Source organism: Balaenoptera borealis (genome assembly GCF_965194805.1).
Source record: "Balaenoptera borealis genome assembly, chromosome: 10".
In the NCBI taxonomy this organism is placed as follows: Eukaryota; Metazoa; Chordata; class Mammalia; order Artiodactyla; family Balaenopteridae; genus Balaenoptera; species Balaenoptera borealis.
This window is the reverse complement of record NC_138874.1, coordinates 92,129,653-92,148,527: the sequence shown is the minus strand read 5'-3', so window position 1 is coordinate 92,148,527 and position 18,875 is coordinate 92,129,653. Positions and strand designations below refer to the sequence as shown.

At 51.0% G+C, this 18,875-nt stretch overlaps 1 protein-coding gene across 9 annotated transcripts; it reads right to left on the bottom strand.

Annotated features, from left to right (window-relative positions):
• Positions 1-1,319: 1,319 nt before the first annotated feature.
• Positions 1,320-17,984, bottom strand: PPRC1 (PPARG related coactivator 1). 9 transcript variants are annotated; one of them, XM_082408242.1, is made up of 14 exons: positions 15,728-16,026; positions 11,668-11,856; positions 10,978-11,124; positions 10,765-10,857; positions 7,759-10,642; positions 7,415-7,468; positions 6,529-6,586; positions 5,685-5,755; positions 3,953-4,682; positions 2,832-2,981; positions 2,655-2,721; positions 2,410-2,531; positions 2,015-2,166; positions 1,320-1,728 (listed from the first exon to the last, which is right to left on the bottom strand). In XM_082408242.1, exons 1-14 carry the CDS (start codon positions 15,878-15,880, stop codon positions 1,625-1,627), a joined length of 4,974 nt encoding a protein of 1,657 aa, XP_082264368.1. In that variant the 5' UTR covers positions 15,881-16,026; the 3' UTR covers positions 1,320-1,624. The 9 variants fall into 9 exon arrangements, with proteins under 9 accessions (XP_082264368.1, XP_082264367.1, XP_082264365.1 ...); XM_082408241.1 differs by having other exon boundaries at positions 2,655-2,715; positions 10,756-10,857; positions 15,728-16,024; XM_082408239.1 differs by having other exon boundaries at positions 10,756-10,857; positions 15,728-16,023.
• Between the last annotated feature and the right edge of the window lie 891 nt (positions 17,985-18,875).

Genomic DNA, 18,875 nt, shown 5'->3' with positions numbered 1-18,875 from the left:
GGCGGAACCCTGACGTCAGGGGTCACGCCCTCAGCTGCGGCGGGAAAACTTCGGACTTCCCGCGCCCTGCCTTTTTGATGGAGCCACCTTTTCTCAGTGCTGCGGTTACCCGCGCCCCTGGCATCTGGATGCCAGAGTAATGAGTGGGCCGGCGGGCCCGAGCTGACCTTGAATTCCTCTAAACTTGGTCACATGATCTCCCAACCTACCCTATTCGCGCTGCCCGTGGATTCCCACTCTTCATCTTCACTGCCTCCAACACCCTGGGAGGCCCTTTCTCAAGATACCACCCCAACCTCTGCACTCCCACCTCCATTACAGAGGACGCTTCAGGTTATCTGTGGTAGTGGTGAGGCGTTGACCTTCAAAACTGCCCCTACCTCAATCATGACTTGCCCATGAGACAACCCTTTCCTCTCTTACATAACACAGCCTTAGGTCAGCTCCATGAAGGGAAAAAGGGGTTGTGCACCAAACCTGAGTGACAGCAGCAATCTCTTCAAACCTATAATCCTGAAAATAACCCTTCTACCACCTGGGGCACAGCCCACACTATGAACCCTCCCTGTGGAAGAACTAGAAAACCCCTCAACTGCCTCTCCTTTTGTCATGAGTACTCAAATTTATCAATCACTGCCCAGGCCTGCCAAGTTAATTCCAAGTTCTATCTTATGTCAGTTCATATTAGCAAACAGCAATCCCTTCAGTCCTATGCACTACCCCTTGACTATTTCCCATTCATGCCCCTCAGGGAGGTAAGGATCCACTTTCTCAAGGGACACACCTCTCCTTTGCCTTTCTCAGGCATTCCCCTGTCCTTGGTATAATTCCTACATCTCCCTCTTCCCCAAAGGTCTATCCACCTGCATGCATTCTTTAAACATCTGAGAACCTGCCGAATGCCAAGCATTGTGCTCAAGCTATTATGGTCCACATACACACAAGCCTCAGTTTCAAAAACCTTTATTTGCAACAAGTGTGAGCTTCCTCTGGGTCCTTGATATTAAAATTCCTTCCTGGACCAGTAGCACCACCCTTGTCGGAAATGCAGAATCTCAGGCCCCATCCCAGAAGTCAGAATCTGCATTTTTAAAAGATCTCCAGATGATTCAACTGCCCTTTTAAAGTTTGAGAGGCATTCCTAGATGACTGATATCACTGACAACACTCTTGAGGAGCAGTTTCAAGTACAACAGGATTCTACACCTGACCAAAGAGGGGTCCTAGGAATTAAACGGAGGTAAGCATGTCCCTGTTGTGTTCAGAGAGGAAAAGTGACTTGTCTGGAACTACCACCATAGAAAGAAGCACAACAGCACTTGGCAGTTCCCTCTAGTTCATGTTTATTAGTCTGCATAGTGACTTCGATTTTCCAAACACGGGGGGAACCCCTCAACCCCATCCATCTTACATAGGAATGCAAGTTAATGTGTTTCAATGCCTATTATAAAAAACAAATACTGCTTTAAAAAAATCTGATTTAACACATTTTTATTTCACTTTTTTCCATTTCTTTATAAAACAGTCATCTCCTCACTAGCAGCTGTCTCCCCTAGACTGGGGGAGGGAATGGAGGAGGTTGGGCACCTCCAAAGAAAAGGGGGTGGGGGAGAAGGGCCCAGGGTTACCTCCTGAGGTTCTTCTGGGCCTGTTTCAACAATGTGTCAAAGTCAAGAGAATCAAATTTGCTCTTTACAGGAGCAGGGTCAAAGTCTTCCCGGTTGGAGTCTATAAAGGTAGAGAGAGACAAACATCAAGGTCTCTGAGTACACCTCCCAACCACAGCGTCCTCAAATGGCCAGCTACCTCTCATGTCTATAATGGATGGAGCTAAAATCACCTGGATATTAAGTCAAAAGACAGGTGAGCACCCCTTCCTCCTCTCATCCCACCCCTTAGGCTCTTCACGTTGTCAGAGGAAGACAAGTCTGCCTAGCTAGCGCCCCTCTCAAAAGGCTGGGGACCTTTTGAGGGAGGAGATGATAGCAAAGGCTCAGGGCCTCCCTCCACTCACCAAGATCAGAATAGCTTCTCTTGCAGAACTGCCTGCGGCCCCCAAAGCAGAGATCAAAGGGCTGTTCATCTGCTTGCCTCAGCTTGTGGCCACTCTCGATGGCTGCAAATGCCTCCTCGGCATAGCGATAAGTGACGAAGCCATAGTTGTCACTGGTGGGGAGGGTGAGACAGAGGCTGACATGGCTATTTGGGCACATGCCATGGAGAAGAGACAGCTCGCCAGGGTACAGTAATGGACTGGGGTGGTTCTTCTCATTCCCCAAATTGCCAGCCCTCTAACTGTAGAAATGAAGGTGCCTATATTGCCTAACACACCAGAGCAAGGGGGAAAGACAAAGAAGCATCAAGATAGATAATGAGACAGGACATCCTGACCTTAGGGCCCAACCTCACCCTTGGACACGGAAGTGGATGGTGCACTCCTCAATCTCTCCAAAAACAGAGAACCTCTGTTTCAGCTCTGACCTAGTCATGCGACCAGGTATCTTCCCAATGAAGACCACTCTTCTCTCTTCCTATGTTAGGTCAAGGAAAATTGACACACCATGAGCCAAGGCCATAGCTGCAGATGGCTCTCTGAGCTCATGTCATGGCTCAGGGACAAGCCCTCTCCTCCCAGGACCTGTTCCTCTACTCACTATTGCACGCTCCTTCTGCAGAACTCTCTGCCTTTGGTAATGGTCGTGTGAACGATAAGAACTGTACCTGACAAGAGAAGAAGGTGCCATCAGTGCCCCAGACATTAGGCAGCTCAAGTCTCAGAACTCTTAGGCACCTGCACCCCAGATGCACCGACTCCCTGAAAACATGCTCACCGCCGCCTCCTGTCACTTCTCCGGCGAGGAGATAGAGAGCGGGACCGACTTCGGGAACTAGATGATGAGGATGAGGAAGACGAGGAGGAAGATGAGGAGGAGGAAGAGGAAGAGCATCTTCGGGAACGTCCAGAGGAACTGCAACTGGACCTGGAGAACAAAGGGGCACACAGGAATGCTGGGAGCGGTGCAGGTATATTCCACTTACCTTACCTTGGCCCCAGCCCTGCCTCCCTGTCAGGAAGCTCAGGACCAAAGGCAAAGCAGAGCAGAGGAGATATAGAAGAACTCTTCACAGATGACCAAACTAAGAACCTCATGAACTTTAGATGTTCTAGAGTATTTGGGCACAGATCATATTTATTTTCAATTATGCAATTAAAAATAGAAAAATATTTAACAAATCAGAAAGAATAAAAATAATGGAGACTCGGAGATAAAGGGCTGGGCCCTAGGTCTTACAATTCGCTGCGGGTGGGGAGGGGGGCAGGCCTGGGTCTCTGGGATCCTGCTCCCCTCATATGTCTCATAGGAGTACTATGACCACGGCATTTAGGGGATGCGCTAGACCTGTAGTAGGGGACATTTCTGAAGATAAGCTTCACCATCAAAAACCAAGAATTCTTCATTGATTAAGTGGAAAAATTTGGGTCTATTACTGAGAAAAAGGTACTGCCAGAAAATAGCTGAGGCCACAGTGACACCCAAAGGAACTGTCCCAGACTGTTTCCTCAACAGATGATTAAAGGAAGGACTGTTTGCCATTAACAACCCACCAGCCCACCATCCCACATACTACCAGGAAAATAGCAGAAATAAGGACTGATACAGTATGCAAAGGAATCAACGTGGTCAAGATCAAACCCTAACTGTCTCCCCAAGGCAGGTCTCCAGGAAGGAGGAGACCTCAGAGACATCCCAATCTCCAACAGGGGATAGGAGCTATCTTCTCACAGCTTGCCTCCTTCAAATCCAGGAAAGGGAGAGAAGACAAAAGCCAAAGACAGAAATAGAAGCCTTAGTGCCTGAAAGTATCAAAGTCAATGTGCTAAAGCTTTCAGAGTAAACCAGAGGAGAGAACTTCCGAAGTGGAGAGAACCTAACAGGCCATCAGAGCTCACCTTCGCCACCTCTTGTGTGGGGGGGAGAGGGACCGGGACCGGGACCGGGACCGGGATGAGGAAGACGACGATGAGGATGAGGAGGAAGATGCTTCGCTGGTCCGGTTGGACCCAGAGCTGACAGAACGGCTGCTGCGGCCACGGCGGCCTTGCCAGCCCCGGCTTGGGGGGCTGGCTGACCTGCAGGCTTTTCGATAACAGCGCACTGACTGCTGCTTGGCTGAGGGATCAGGGAGAGTCCTAGTGTTCATGTCATTCCGGCAGGGTGAGGCCTCAGGGGACAGCAAGGTGGATGGGGCAAGGCAAGGGGCTGGGGGATCTGCCTGATCGTTGCTAGTCCTGTGATCAAGTGGCTTCTGGGAGGCAGCTGTGCATGGGGGCAGCGGGGTGGCTGGGCCCAGGGACAAGACAGGTTTGATGGTGATATCCTGATGGCGTTTGACATTCCATCGGGAGCCCACCTCTGGAATGACTAGGGCAGGCGTCTTTTTTGGGGGGGTCCTGCTCCGGACACAATAGTCATGGTCCCCAGAGCCCACATGGACTGGACTAGGGCCATGGACCCCTTCTTGGAGGCAGGCTGCAGCTGGATGTTTGGCCTCTGTAACTCCTTCAGGCTTCAGGGTTCCCTCCTGGGCGGTGGACTTAGGAGATTTGGCTTTGGCCAGCAGTGAGACAGCAGCCAGGGGCTTCCATAACTGATGGGGAGGGGTAGCTGGAGGGGTGAGCCCTGTGAGGGGAGGGAGGATGGAGATAGCAGGATGAGATCCGATTCTACACTTCTAAACACTGTGAATATAGGCTCCAGAGATCCCCACTTCATCTCACAGAGTATACTAACAATGATCAACAGCCCAACTTCTCCCACTGTTACAACGGCTCCTTCCCCTGAGTTCCCCATCTTGGAGACCAGCAGTAGAAACCCAACCAGCTACGGTCCTCCTGAACTGTTCAACCTCTCACTGCCCAAACCTAGCTGGTGGCCAGGTCCTGTCTGTCCTACCTCTTCATTCTTAGACTCACCCCCTGCCCTCAGAACTGCCTGACTTCTGGGCTGCATCTTGCCTGAACTCATGTAATCGTCTCCTAATAACCTCCTACCTCGGGCATCACACCTGTCCACCTGTCTTCTACATTCCTGCTGGTGGGAGCACCCAAAAACCAAAGTGGTAAAGTTTTTTCAATTGCTTCTTCAATGTATAGTATAAAGTCCAACCAGCTTAACATGGCATTCAAAGTTCCCATAACCTGACCTCCTGCTTTCCACTCCAGCTTTCTCTCTTCCTTGAGCTCTGCCCAGCACCCTGATCAACCACTACACTCCAGCCAAAATGAACCACTCACAATTTCCCAAAACATACTGGGCTGGCTTTGCTTCTCCAGCTCACTCAAGCCATTCCATCTACCTAGAATGCCCATAAATCTACCTGATTGGTATCAGTGATTTTCTCAAGCCTCCGCTTTGAGGATTACCTTCTATATAACCCTGCCCTGACTGTCCCTCTTCAGATCCCACTATAAGCCACACAGGCTTCTTTAACACACAACATCTGAAACTCAACATGTTCATTTGTTTACACATCTGACATCTGCCCCCTGGACTGTGAGAACCTCAAGGACGAGGATCAGATCTCTGTATCCCCAACACCTACACACACTTGGTGCAGAGCAGGCTCTAAAAACATTTACTGCATAAACTAATCAAAGGCAGAGTTCCCCACCCTGAACCCACCTGCCACGTTGGCCAGTTCTGGGGCTTGTAACCGGTCTAGGGGCCTCTTCTCCTGGGGAGTGTCAACGCTGCTGGCGGGGGGAAAAGGGAAAGCCTGGTTCATTGCCTCCTCGACATCTTGTACATCTGCTTTGCTCACAAAGCAATGGGAGAGGGGTGCGTGCAGAGAGGAATGGGGGGCACAAACTGCCCCAATCACTCTCCTCCAGCACAAAAGGGGTCTTAGTGACTGAACTTTATGTAGGTTGGGTCTCAACTCAGCTCTGCCCTATTCCTGGATGACCTTGAATACCCCCCACCTCCTCCAAGCCAGGAGCCTCTCGTGCCCGGCTCAAACCAACCCAAAATCAATGTGGAGGAAAATATGCTTGGCAAAACAGGATGGGGTATCATGAACATGAAAAAAAAAAAAAAGGCCTCTTGGTGCTGGAAGAATGGGGAACAAGGAGGTCCAGGATGCCTGTGCCCCCCAAGGAGTCAGGGGAGCCCTAGCCATGAATATCCTCCTCCAGTTTTTCTTACACCATTACCAGTGTTGAGCAACCTTAACGCCTGTTAAATAAAGGAAAGAAATCCCCAAAAGCACGACTTGCCAGAAGATAAAAGGCATCACCATTTGGAACCCCAGACTGGAATCAGCCAGAGAATGGTACATATATATCCTCCTACTTCACCACTCAAGACAGTACCCTGTAGTGATGGGCTGAGCTGGGGGTGGGGAACAGGGAAAGACTAGAGCGGACTAAATGTCCCTGTAACAGAGGCATCCAGTTGACAGTCCTGGAGTGCCGGCCGGCTGCTGACCAACAGCTGTAGGGTAACTCACTCATGTCCCCATACTTACCCTGAGTTTCCTACAGCCAGGCTGTCAGCAGGAGCCGGGGGAGGGCACTCCTTTTTGGCTGCAAAGAAACCATACTAGTTAAAAGCCCAACCAGATGTTCCATACTGAGGAGGTGCAGAAGGGCTGGCTTTGAGACCCAAAGGAGGAAAATCCATTTTGCCTACATACTCCATTTGGGTCTCCCCAGAGATCCATTCTCCTCCAGTGGGTACCCAGGTATATTTTTAATCATGTCCCTTCTCTGCTCAGAAACAAGCACACTCCCCACTGAACCTGGGGAGTCCAAACTTCTAAGCCTAGCATTCCAGGCTCTACATAACCCACCTAACTAACTTCCTAGTCTTATAACCTACTCTTGATCTACACTTATATTTTCTATTTTGCCTTGTACTACAGATACCTGTTACCAATTCAGCAGTCATTTCTGCAAATTCTTCTCCCCAGTCAGACCATAAGCTCATCTGAGAACAGGACGTAATATCTCCCGCAGCACCTAGATCCATGCCTTGTACTGAGAAGCTGAGCTATCCATTGCCTTTCAAATACACCACATGCGATCTTTCCTATACCTCTGCCTTTATTCACCACACAGTCTCTGAATTCCTGTCTTCCAAGGCTCACCTGGAGAGCTACCTCCCCAAATAACCCAACCCACTTGAATCTCCCCATCCATCTACTCTTTATAGTTCTTGCCATGCTGTACTCACCACTCTCCCTGGCTTAGATTGTGTCACAGGTAAATCTTATCTTCCCATTCCAATTAGGGGGCTGCTCTAGTGGCTGAGACTCCCCTTCTCCCTCCCCCCAGTTTAAGCAACTACAGGGCTAGGCCCAAAGGAAACATCAACAAAAAAGGGTTGGAGCAAAGCTACCCAGGTTTCCTCACCTTCTGATTTCTCAAATTGCTCCAGCAGACTGGACAGGTCCGATGCCTCAATTCCTGTGGAAGCATACAACACAGCCCCTATCAACTGAGTACACAGGTCCCAGAAGTCCCAAGTCACCTCACTTCTTCCCCTAGGCTCCCCATGCCCACTGTACTAAGTAAACCAAGGCAGCAACACAAAGCAGAAAGAATCAAACCAACCCAGACTTCTACCTCTCAAGAACTCTCCAAAGAAATCCAACAAAGGTCAGTCCCATCAAGGTAGTTTACCCTGTTTTATGGAGGACACTCCTCACACAACCCCCATGCCATTCTTCACACCAACTGAATGGTGTGGCACTCACCAATCTCACTGATGAAAGCCTGTACCACATCCTCAGGACCCTGGGTACGTGGGGTAGGCAGAAAGGACAGTGTCCTTAGACGGGCTGGGTGGACAGCAGGCAGTTTGGTGGTAGTGCTCTGCCTTGGTGCAGATGTGGGAACAGCCTTGGCAACAGGAGAGGGTGCCTTCTCTCTGGGCCTAGCTTCCTGGGGCTCAGGCTTTAGCCTCTCTGATGCAGGCTCAACAGCCACACTCTCAGCAGGCAGACACGGTGGAGCCTTGATCCGAGGGCTGTGCACCGGGGAGGACACCTTGTGTTTCAGATGGGGAGATGCAGGCACTGGCTTGACCTCCACCTTGGTGGGCTCTATCTGTGGAGCTCCCTGGCCAGCTGCCCCAAGACTGAGGGGAGGAGCCATCGGCACAGTCAGTACACTATCAGGAGGGCCAGGTGGGATGCCACTGGGCTCCACCTTGGGTGAGGGAACAGCTCTTCCAACAGAGGTTAGAGGCAAAGAAGGTGGGGGAACAGTAGGCCAGAATGGAGGGTGTTGCAGCCCTGGGCCCCATCCCAAGGGCCCATAGGTACAGCTGGAGCTATAAGGTGGGACTGGGGCAGGAGGAGGTACCCAAGGCACATTGCAAGTGGAGGGCACAGCATAGGCACCTGGAGTACCAGACACTAGGGGCACCGTTGGTGGAGGGGGCAAGCAAGGATAGCCAGAAGGGGACAAGGGGGGATAACAAGGCCAGGGTGGCACAGGGGCATAGTGAGTAAAGGGATCAGGTGGCACTGGCCCCACAGACATCGGAACACTAGGAGGCTGCAAGGGTGGTGGGGGCAGACTGGGGACACCTTGCCCATTTGTGGGAAGGGGCAGCATGGGGGTCATGCCCAGCCCACCCGTGGGAAAAGGCAGGGCAGTGGGCATTGTGGGGGGCATGGACTGCACAGCAGGAGGTGGAGGTCTTGCTGGCAGTAGCATCTCTTGGGACGGCACCTGCTCAGTGGGAGTTGAGGTCATAGGTTTGCCTGCAGGTGGCTCAGGACTAGGAGAGGCAGGGCTGGGACCCACAGGTGCAAAGCAAGCCTCAGAAGGAGCCTCAGGGCTTCTCTGCAGAGTTGTCTTCTTGGCTGGGGCTGGTGGGACAAGACAAGGGATGTCTGCCAGCCCTGTGGGAGTTTCTGGGAGGCTGGGCCACTTCCCAGCTGGGGGCTGGGGGTTCCTCTCTTCTGCCTCTGCTTGGCGCTGCTGTCTTCGTCGCCGGTACTCAGACAGGCTAAGAGGCCGAGGTCTGGCTTCCTGGGTTGTGGCACTAGTACCACTTTCCCCCTTCAGAGGACCCATGACCTCCTTGACTTCAGGATTGATGGCTTTTGGGGGGTCTGAGGACTCTGACTCCAGGAGGAGCTGGGGGGCTGGACTCCCCTGGGCTGATGACACTGCACCACGTCTGGGATCAGTTGGCCTAGACTTAACTAGTACAGGGTCAACTGGAGCCAGGTCATTGGGAAGAGAGTCAACTTGTACTGGCTTGGCTAGGACAGGGTCAACTGGAGGCAAGTCATCTGAGATGGGAACAACCACTGCACGGTCAACTGCTGCTGAGTCAGGCAGAACTGGGTCAATCAGCACTGGGTCAGCTGGGAGAGGGTCAACCAGTTTAGGGTCAACAGGTACAGAGTCAGCCACAGTGGGATCAGGGTCAACCGCAGTGGGATCAGCTTCAACAGAGTCAAGTGGCATGGGGTCAGCTTGAGCAGAGTCAACCAGAGAGAGATGGGTGGAAACAGGGTTGGCTTGGATGGGGTCAACCAGGCTGGGGTAGAGGTCTAGAGGACCTTCTTTACCAGGACTAGCTTGTCCAGCACTACTCTCCAAGTTCCCAGAGCCAGGCTTCTCCAAGGCAGCTGCCCAGGCCCGAGCCCAAGCCCGGGGCTTCCCTCTACCATGGGGAGGCGCAACCTCTCTTTGAAGGTCCTCCTGAGACAAGCTGCCTCCCTGAGAGGTCAGCTCTGTAACTGCTGTAGACTGCCCACGAGAGGCTGACCTCAGCCTCCTGGCATAACCTTCTGCACAGGCAGCTGGCTGCTCCTTGATCTTCTTCCTCCTGCCCTTTCGAGCTCTCTGGGAACTTAGCATTGCGTTGGCTGGTGGGTTCTGAGGCCCCTTGGGTGCCATTGGCTCCATGACCTCCCTGGGCTCCAACAAGCAGGCTGACTCCAGCTTTTCCTTTGAGTCCAGTGGCAACCCCTCTTTCTCAGGGCAGAGGGCTTCCCTGGGCACAGCAGCCTCTGTCTCTGCCTCTAGTGCAGGCATGATCAGCTGCAAGGCTGGACTGGCCTCTAGCGAGTCATCCAGGAGGACAGGCTGGGGTCCAGTAGGGATCTGTCGCACCACAACTGGGATCTCCAGGTCGTTGCCAGCTGTGGCCGCCTGGCCCACAATCTCCAGCACCACACAATCCTCAGGCAGTGTCAAATCATCTGGCTGCTCTTGAAGCTCATCCTCAAGTGCCGTCAGGTGGGTGAGGTTAGGCAGGCAGTACGGGTGCATGGCCCGCACCAGCTCACTCAGGGAGGAGATGCTCTCATCGCCAGCTGCCTGCACTGCCATCTCTGCTGCTACTGCTGTTTTATCTTCCTCCTCGGGACAGGCCAGGTGCATGGGGAAGTCTGCGATGCTGCTCACAGAGTTGTTGAGCTCCCCAGCAAGCATCTCGCTGCTGAAGCCGGCCACCTCCTCCTCTTCTTCCCCATCACTACGCTGCTGGGGAGGTGGGGACTGGCCCCAGCGGGGTCTTGACCTTGGGGGTCTCCAGCTAGGAAGCTTGGGGGAAGAGGTCTCCAAGAAAGAGGGTGGAGAGAAGTCCCAAGGAGGATCTGTGAGAGACATCTCAACCTACAGGAGAGAAGATAAGACATAGGAGTTTTCTCCAGGAATATCTTTTCCCAGACCTGTCCCCATATATTCTTCCCCCTGGGAGTCCATGAGGCTCCCTAGGTCAGGCTTACCCCACTCACTCTACTGCTGCCTGTGCTGGGCCCCAATGGGTCAGTCGGTGTGATAAGGTCACGTTCTGGGGGTGTCCGAGAGAGGCTGAGCAGCCTGTGCAGCTAAAAGGGAGAAAAAGACCTGAAATGTGTTTGTGCTTCAGAACTTTATGAGTAGGCTCGTGGATGTGGTTCTAACCTTTGCACCAACCACACACCCCCTTCCCCTCATCCCACACTTACAGAGGAGCCCTCCCGAGGTGACACAAGCAGCTCTGAGTCAGGAATGCTGTCAAATGGAGACAGGTTCTCGGAATCTGCATTGTCCAAGATCTCTGTTAGAGCTGTGAGCAGTGACACTTCATTCTGGTCCTCCAGAGATAACCTGCTCTGCTCAGGAAAGACAACAGGAAGGTCCCACCACCATCCCTATGACCTACCAGGCCACTGAGAAGGACTGGATGCCAAGAGAATCCCTCTCCCAGGCTCAGTTCAGCTCAATTTGCCAGAGAGAGATGTTACTACCAGGAGGCATGGGTTCCAATCTCATTTACTACCATCCACCATCTCTCTAGTGTCAACAGAGACCTATCAAAATTGAGTCTTGAACTTATGTTTCATACTCCCTACACCCTCAGGTAAGATGTGGGATGCTCAGCAAACAACCCTTGGCTAAGCTGGAATTGGACTCAAAACAAAGATCAGAACCCTCTGAACATGTAAGTCAGGGGCCCAGGCAGGGTGAAAGGCCTTGGATGATAATCCAAGTCTGCCAGGGCATCCTCTTACATGGGATGCAGCCCAACTCTCACCGAGAAACAAAAACACACTTCAAGGACTCAGGCTGAGTATCTAGGAACCAAGGTGCTAGGAAAACAGAGCCACTGAGCCAAAGCTCCTGCCTGAAGACCTCCAAGCCCAGCCCCAGCTCACCTCTCCAAGGCCACCAAAATCTTCAATGAGGGAGATGAGGGAGGCATCCATATAGCTGTGCATGGTCCCCAGCAGTGTCCCATCCTGCAGTATCAGCTCCTCCATCTCTAAGTCCTTGTCCCTCAAACAGGGGCCCAGCCGAGATAGACTGACAAAGCCAGAATCATCCCCCTCCTCATGCAGCAGCACCTGGGGCAAAAGGGGATAAGGTAAGAAGGGCACAGTGAAGGCTGCAGGGCATGGGCCCTCGGGGGCAGCTGATTTATACACTCTGTAAACCAGGTACCCAGCCCTCCACCAATGGCCTCAGACTCAGCAGGAGCCCCAACACACTCTGGACTTGCTGGGCAGAGAGAAGTACAAACTATGAGCCACAGCCACAACCAGATGGCAGTGTTCAAGAACCTTCTGGGAAAAAAAAAGTTTAGACTCCATCCAGAAACACTTGGAACCACATGAGATTGATAAACTGGGGAATAAAAACATCAAAAAGACCAAGATTGTTCAGAAGAGTTATCTGCTGGCAGTGATGAAGACAGACATTCTGAGGGGCACACCAAAGGAGAGGAGGTCAGCAAGCAGGCAATTCCAACTACAACCACCTTACCTCCCTCAAATCCCACTTAGGCCTCTCTTCTCTGCTTAGCTCAAATCTCACCTTCTTCAAGAAGACACCTCAGGCTTCCCCAACACATCTCTCCTCACACCCCGAATTCATACGTGTTCCTGTACCACTCACTTTTCTGGCAATCACATCCTAACCCCTTCCCTATCCCATGACATTCCTTGCATCATTACTAAAACTATATTCCAAGTTCCTCTGGGGCAAATAACCCTTTGTATTCTATTAGCTTATATTTTTCTTGGCTCTTGGAAGGGTTTAAACTGTGCTTATACTTCCTGGTCACCCACCATGCCTGGCACAGTGTATCGCAGTATACACAGCTGAGAGTCACACTTATTTCGAACTTCTATTTTGAAGGCCCTACAGTGTGCCACCCAACCTCTCAAAGGTAGTCCCAAGGGAAAAGTCTCTTCCCTACCCCAAGCAGGTTAGAGCAAAAGAAGAGAAAGCTTGATTTGGTGGATGGAAAAGCCCCGCCCCACCCCACCTCTTCCCTGAGAACCAACAACATCTTCAGCCTTGTCAGGCAGGGAGCCATCCGCCCAGGCCTGTCAAGAGTGTGGGCGTGGGCAGGGCCAGAAGTGGCTGGCAAGGCCGGAGGCCAGAGGCAGGGGTATCTCCACTATACGAAATTATAGATGATGCAAAGGCCAGAGAACAGGAACAAACACAGACAAGCCAGTCTTACCTCTCCTTTGGCAGCAAAGGGAAACTCTGTACCTCTTCCAAAAGAAAAAAAAAGCAACAGGTGTGACTGCACCCCCCCCACCCTCCTAATCAAGCTGAAGAGTAACAATGCCTAATGAGAGAAGAGGATAGATAGGGACACTTTAGGAGGCCAGGCCCAGAGATGAAGTAAAAGGTGGCAGGTTTTAGGCACTAACTCCTCCCAGGCCTTCACAATCCTGTAATTACAACTAGCAGCTGAATAGCACCTCGCTCAGCAAACACTCCCAGGTGAGCAAAGAGGCTGCATCTCTTGCCCTGCCACCTACTTGACCCAGCTACTAGGCCAGAATCTCAAGACACTGTCCAGCTTTATGAACCACCTATCACCACTTCCATCAGGCAGGTACTGGAGCCCCAGTCACAGAACCCCCTCTTTACTTGACCTCACCCGTCCCTCCCCTCAAACCCCAAACAGCACAGCTCCCAGAGTACCAAGATCATGGAGAGGATAAGCCCAGGCTAAGAGTGTGCCAGCCACCAACATCTCTTAACTTTAACAACCTCCCGACTGGCTTTCCCATATCCGGCTTGTCCCTGCAGGGTTCAAAACCAGCTACAAACGTGAAAATACACATTTGATCACCTCTTGAGACACTCTCTAATCCCTCCAAGGGCATCTTCCTGCTCTTAGCACTAGGTTTAAAGTCCTTAAATGGCTTACAGTGGTCCTGGTATTCCCCAGCAGACTCCTCCAGCGTGTCTTCTCTCACCACTCTGTCTGTCTCCGTATACACCAGCCATACGGGTTTCTCCAATAAGCCATGTTCTCTCCCACCTCAAGGCCTTCACACACTGTTCCCTCTGAGGAAAGCTCCCCCTCCCCTCCGCCCCCCACAATCTCACCTTAAAATGTCTCTTCCCAGACCCTGCAACGTAGATTACTACTGCTGATTATATAATATGCTGCACTTTCCTCTGTCCCCCTCATCATTATTTATTGTCTGTCTAACCTGATAAAAACATAAGATCCTGGAGGACAGGGACCATGTGTGGTTTACCATAGTATCCCCTATGTCTAAACATAATGGAATCTCAGTAAGTTGCTGGCTGATTGACTAGCTTCCACATACTCATCTTTGTGTGTGTGTTTGTGGTGAACAATCTCTCCATAAGACCCTCTCCAACTCCAAATGACTACCTAACTTGGACTACAGCTGGATCATGGATACTTCCTGCCTCTCCCCCACTGCTGCTGGGTGGGCAGCACCAGCCCCACAAGATGTGGCCTCTGAGAAAATAAGGGAAGAGCGGGTGGGCAGCTCCCAAGTTACAGCCCCAGAAGCAACTCCCCACCCCCACCCCCAAGGGCCTGGATTGGTCTGCTATAACTGATATTACCTGGCAGCCTGCAGCCCAACTCCCAACTAGAAACCAAAAAAGAAAAAAAAAAAAAAGCTTTCAAGGACTCAGCTTAATTGCTTAAGAGAGATAACAGTTCAAACTAAGTCTTGCCGACCTCCACTCTGGGTGGGAACTTTTAAGAAGCCCTGGTGAGGAGTGGGACGATAACACTTTTAAGTATGGAAACTGAAGACCAGGAAAAAAAGAGTATGACAGAAAGAATGTTCCCCCCCCCCCATTTAGTAAACGTTCAACTAGTGTTGAGTAGTTCTCAGATCGCCTCCAACTTTTGCCATCCCCAGCAAAAATTCCAGAGAAGCTTAAACACAGACCATCTCAAATTTGTCTGTATCAATTCACAGGAGCAGGCCTTAGCTGCCTCCTCAAAAGAGATGCTTGAGGAAAAGTGAGGGAAGGAGAGGATTCCCTTTCCTTAAGCTTGTGCCATGTAAATGATGACACCTCCCATGCTCCTTGAATTACGAACGAGGCAGGACTGCAGGCAACAAAAACGCCAGTGCCCATGACTCACAACCCACCCCAAGCCGGTCGGACAGAGGCTGCCACTCCACAGCCCTTCAACCTCAGCCCTCTACCCTCCCCAACACACTCCGCCATCCGCAGGGAACAGACTACCCGCACACCTGGAAAGTCCTTTACCATCCGTTGTCGAGGGGCGACGCGGACCAAAGCAAAAAGAAAAAAACTCCTCCAAGGCTCTGGGCAAAGTTGATTCTAACAGCCCCTACCTTCCTTCCTTCCCAGCCTGGGGCCCCCAGCACCGATCGGAGATGGCGGGACCGGCTGAGACACACCCAGTTCCCGGCAGTGCGGCTCCAGCGCCGATACGAGATGCCCGGCAGCCTGGAGCGGGAGCCACGTGGACATCCCCTCCCCGCCCCCACGTGGACCCGAGGGCCTCCCCCCCCCCCCCCGCCCAACCCACGTGGGTGCCGGGGCCGCCTAGAGGGGGAGGGGAAGCAGACAAATTATCCCGGGAAAATCGCTCCCCCCCACCCCACGTGGCTCCGAAAAGGCACTGCGGCGCTGGGCTACAGGCAGCCCCCACTCGGCATCCTTAGAGGGAGGTCTTACTCTATTACTCTAAGTCCGAGTCCCCCACACACAGAGGCCAGGTTTCCTACACCCTGCTCTGCCCCTCCGGCGTTCCGGAGGAATCGCCATAAGGACCCGCCTCTGCCCGCATCCCCCCAGCAAACGACCCAGGTCCGCTCGGTCCAATCCGTCTTCCGCAGCCACCCGGCATCGACTCCCAAACGCTTCTTCCCTTTCCTGTGGCGTCCACGTGTCACCGCCCGGCACACGCCGCTTTGCTGCCAGCCGCGGGCCGCCCGCCAGTCTCACCTGCTCCCCGCCACTCACAGCGCCCACAGTGCCATACGGCGCTTGGCTCCGACTCCCCCAACCGCTGCTGCGCACTCCACCGCCAGGGTCGGGGCCGGGGCCCCCACTCGGAGGCGGCGCGACTCCGTCTCTTAGTCCCCGGCGCGCCGCCATCTTGGCCCCTGAACACCCGGCGCAGCTCTGATCGCCGGCGCCGCCTCGCCCAGCCGATTGTGGGAAGGGAACTACAACTCCCGAGAGACACTGCAAGACTACGGATCCCAGAAGACTGAGCGGCGATACCCATTTGCACCCGGGAAGAGGGCACTGGCCCCGCGAGGGAGCCTGGGAGTAGTAGTCGCGTTCAGCAGAGCCCGAGTGGCACGTGCTATAGGCATACTGTAATGAATTATTTTCTGTTGCGCGGGGGGACCTAGTTGGGGAGCGCGAGGTAATAAGGGGATAATTACCTTTTGCGTATCTTTTTATTTTCCCAATTTGTCCAACTGTCAGACTCCCTCTTTGTCTGACGTTTTACCTGCGGCACGTTCCTTTCTCCTTAGTCCAAGTGGGCCTGTGTTTTGAAACAGCACCCCCTCGTGGGCACCCGCACCCCAGGAGCTAAGCCTCACCCGCTACACTGCGGCACTACCGCGAGTTCAATCTTAGAATACAGCATTATCAGTGTCTCTCTGAGCTACTCAGAAACCCACGTTGGTGCCTCATTACCAAATTTACTTCCTGCTACTGCAGATCATCTTGCTATCTTCCAAATACAACAGGTGTTTTCCTGCCTTGTGGAAAACTTTAGCCTCAAAACATCTTTGATGCCCTATTTTATCCTGGAAAGACTTTTTGGCCATCCCAGCCAACCTTGATCCCTCTCTGTATTTCTACAGTCCATCACTATGTCTATTATTTACTCATTTGCCATTTAGAAGCTACTTCATATTGTTTCCTTTTTCTTTTTTTTCTTTTTTTTTTAAGTGCTATCTTAAGCTTTATTCATTAGAACTCTATAGTAATACTTAGTAGTGATAAAATTAGTCCAGATTTATAATCAGGATATCTTTTAAGATATAGTTGTGTCGGGCTGGGATGAATTGGGAGATTGAGATTGACATCTGGGTCAATCTATTTCATACGCCGCTGCGTGTGAAATAGATAACTAGTGAGGACCTGCTATATAGCACAGGGAACTCTACTTGGTGCTCTGTGGTGACCTGGATGGGAGGAAATCCAAAAGGGAGGGGATATGTTCACTTTGCTTTGCAGCACGAGCTAGCACAACATTGTAAAGCAACTGTACCCCAATAAAAAATAAATATTTAAAAAACATATGTATATATATATATACAAACACATATAGTTGTGTCACCCTTTAAGATGTACCCTCTCAAATTTACAAAACAGAGAAAAAGAGCAAAGGATTCTAATAAGCTTAATATTCTCATAAATTTAAAATACAATATATATTACAATAATGAGTTTTAAATTCATGAAGGAAACAACCATGCATAATAAGATGTTCTTAGATTTAAATTGAAAAAGACCCTAACCTCAAAGCATCACTTCAACATTTTCCAGAAATAAATTAAAAACCCCCTGCAAAGAAAGATCCCAGCGTTCTGAGCTTCTGAGTTTGAACAGTGGTAACATCTTTTTTATTATGATTTTAGGCAGCCTCTCTGCTAATGGGTGGGGTTGTGTTCCTGTCTTGCTAGTTGTTTGGCACAGCGTGTCCAGCACTGTAGCTTGCTGGTCGTTGAGTGGAGCTGGCTCGTAGCGTTGAGATGGAGATCTCTGGGAGAGCTTTCACCGTTTGATATTACGTGGGTCCGGGAGGTCTCTGGTGGACCAATATCCTGAACTCGGCTCTCCCACCTCAGAGGCTCAGGCCTGACACCCGGCCGGAGCACCAAGACCCTTTTGGGAGGTCTGAAGTCTTCTGCCAGCGTTCAGTAGGTGTTCTGTAAGAGTTGTTCCACATGTAGATGTATTTCTGATGTATCTTATGTAACTCCAAAGATGAAGGCTTTTTCCTTTTCCCTTCTGTGACAATTTCGGATGAAGATCGCCGTCGCCCGGCCTTCCCCTTGTCCATCTTCTCCTCCTCTTGCTGGAATCGCAGTCGCTGTCTCTTTTTCTTTTTTTTAAATATTATTTATTTATTTGGTTGTGCCGGGTCTGTTGCAGCAGGCAGGCTCCTTAGTTGCGGCTTGTGGGCTCCTTAGTTGTGGCACACAGGCTTCTTAGTTGTGGCATGCGAACTCTTGGTTGCGGCATGCATGTGGGATCTAGTTCCCTGACTAGGGATGGAACCCAGGCCCCCTGAATTGGGAGTGCAGAGTCTTAACCACTGTGCCATCAGGGAAGTCCCTGTTTTCTTATTTTTTAAAAAAGTTTTGTATTACAAAAGTTTAAAAATCACTTCAAAGAGTACAAAACTATTTAAGTAAGAAATATACTTGGCCTACAAATTCCAATCCCCAGATTTAACCCTTGTCACCTTTGGTGTGTATTCAGCCACACTTTTTCTATATATATAAAAACGTATAGGTCCCAGTGAAGAAACATTCAAACATTACTTCCTGTCCTAGTCCCAGAGCCTGTAAAGGTGAACCCACTGGGGCTGGCTGGAGAAGAAGAGGAAAGTTTGTTCCAGAAGGAACTGAGGGATCATAAGGATTTCTAAACATGGGAAAGGGAGGAATAAATTATTTGTCAAAAGTCAGTTGTGTATATTTTTTCCAGGCCCAAAGAAAGAACAAGTCACGTGTACTGGAATCTAACTCTTGGAGAATATCAATAGGGAATTTTCAAGTTATTTGTTACACAACCTAGCTGTTCTAATTAGCGTACAATCATTTCAGCCCCTCTAAATAAAAGGGTTTTGTTTTGTTTTATTTTGTTTTTGTTTTGGCCACTCCACGTGGCTTGTGGGATTTTAGTTCCCTGAGCAGGGATTGAACCCAGGCCCTCGGCAGTGAGAGCGTGGAATCCTAACCACTGGACCACCAGGGAATTCCCAAATGTGTTTTTTTTAACCTTAAAAAAAATGTATAGGGACACACATTGACCTTTGTTCAAATATGGGACCATTCCACGTGTATGGTTCTATTACTTGCTTTTTTTTCATGTAACGATATGTTTGTCCATTCATTAACCA

Excerpts from the sequence above, each read along its gene's own strand:
- PPRC1 (XM_082408238.1), bottom strand. The coding sequence starts at position 15,880 with ATGGCGGCGCGCCGGGGACTAAGAGACGGAGTCGCGCCGCCTCCGAGT. Across the intron at positions 10,858-10,977 it reads CACCTCGGGAGGGCTCCTCT|CTGCACAGGCTGCTCAGCCT; the intron begins GTAAGTGTGGGA and ends TCTCCCTTTTAG. Across the intron at positions 2,532-2,654 it reads TGCAGAAGGAGCGTGCAATA|GAAGAGAGAAGAGTGGTCTT; the intron begins GTGAGTAGAGGA and ends GACCTAACATAG.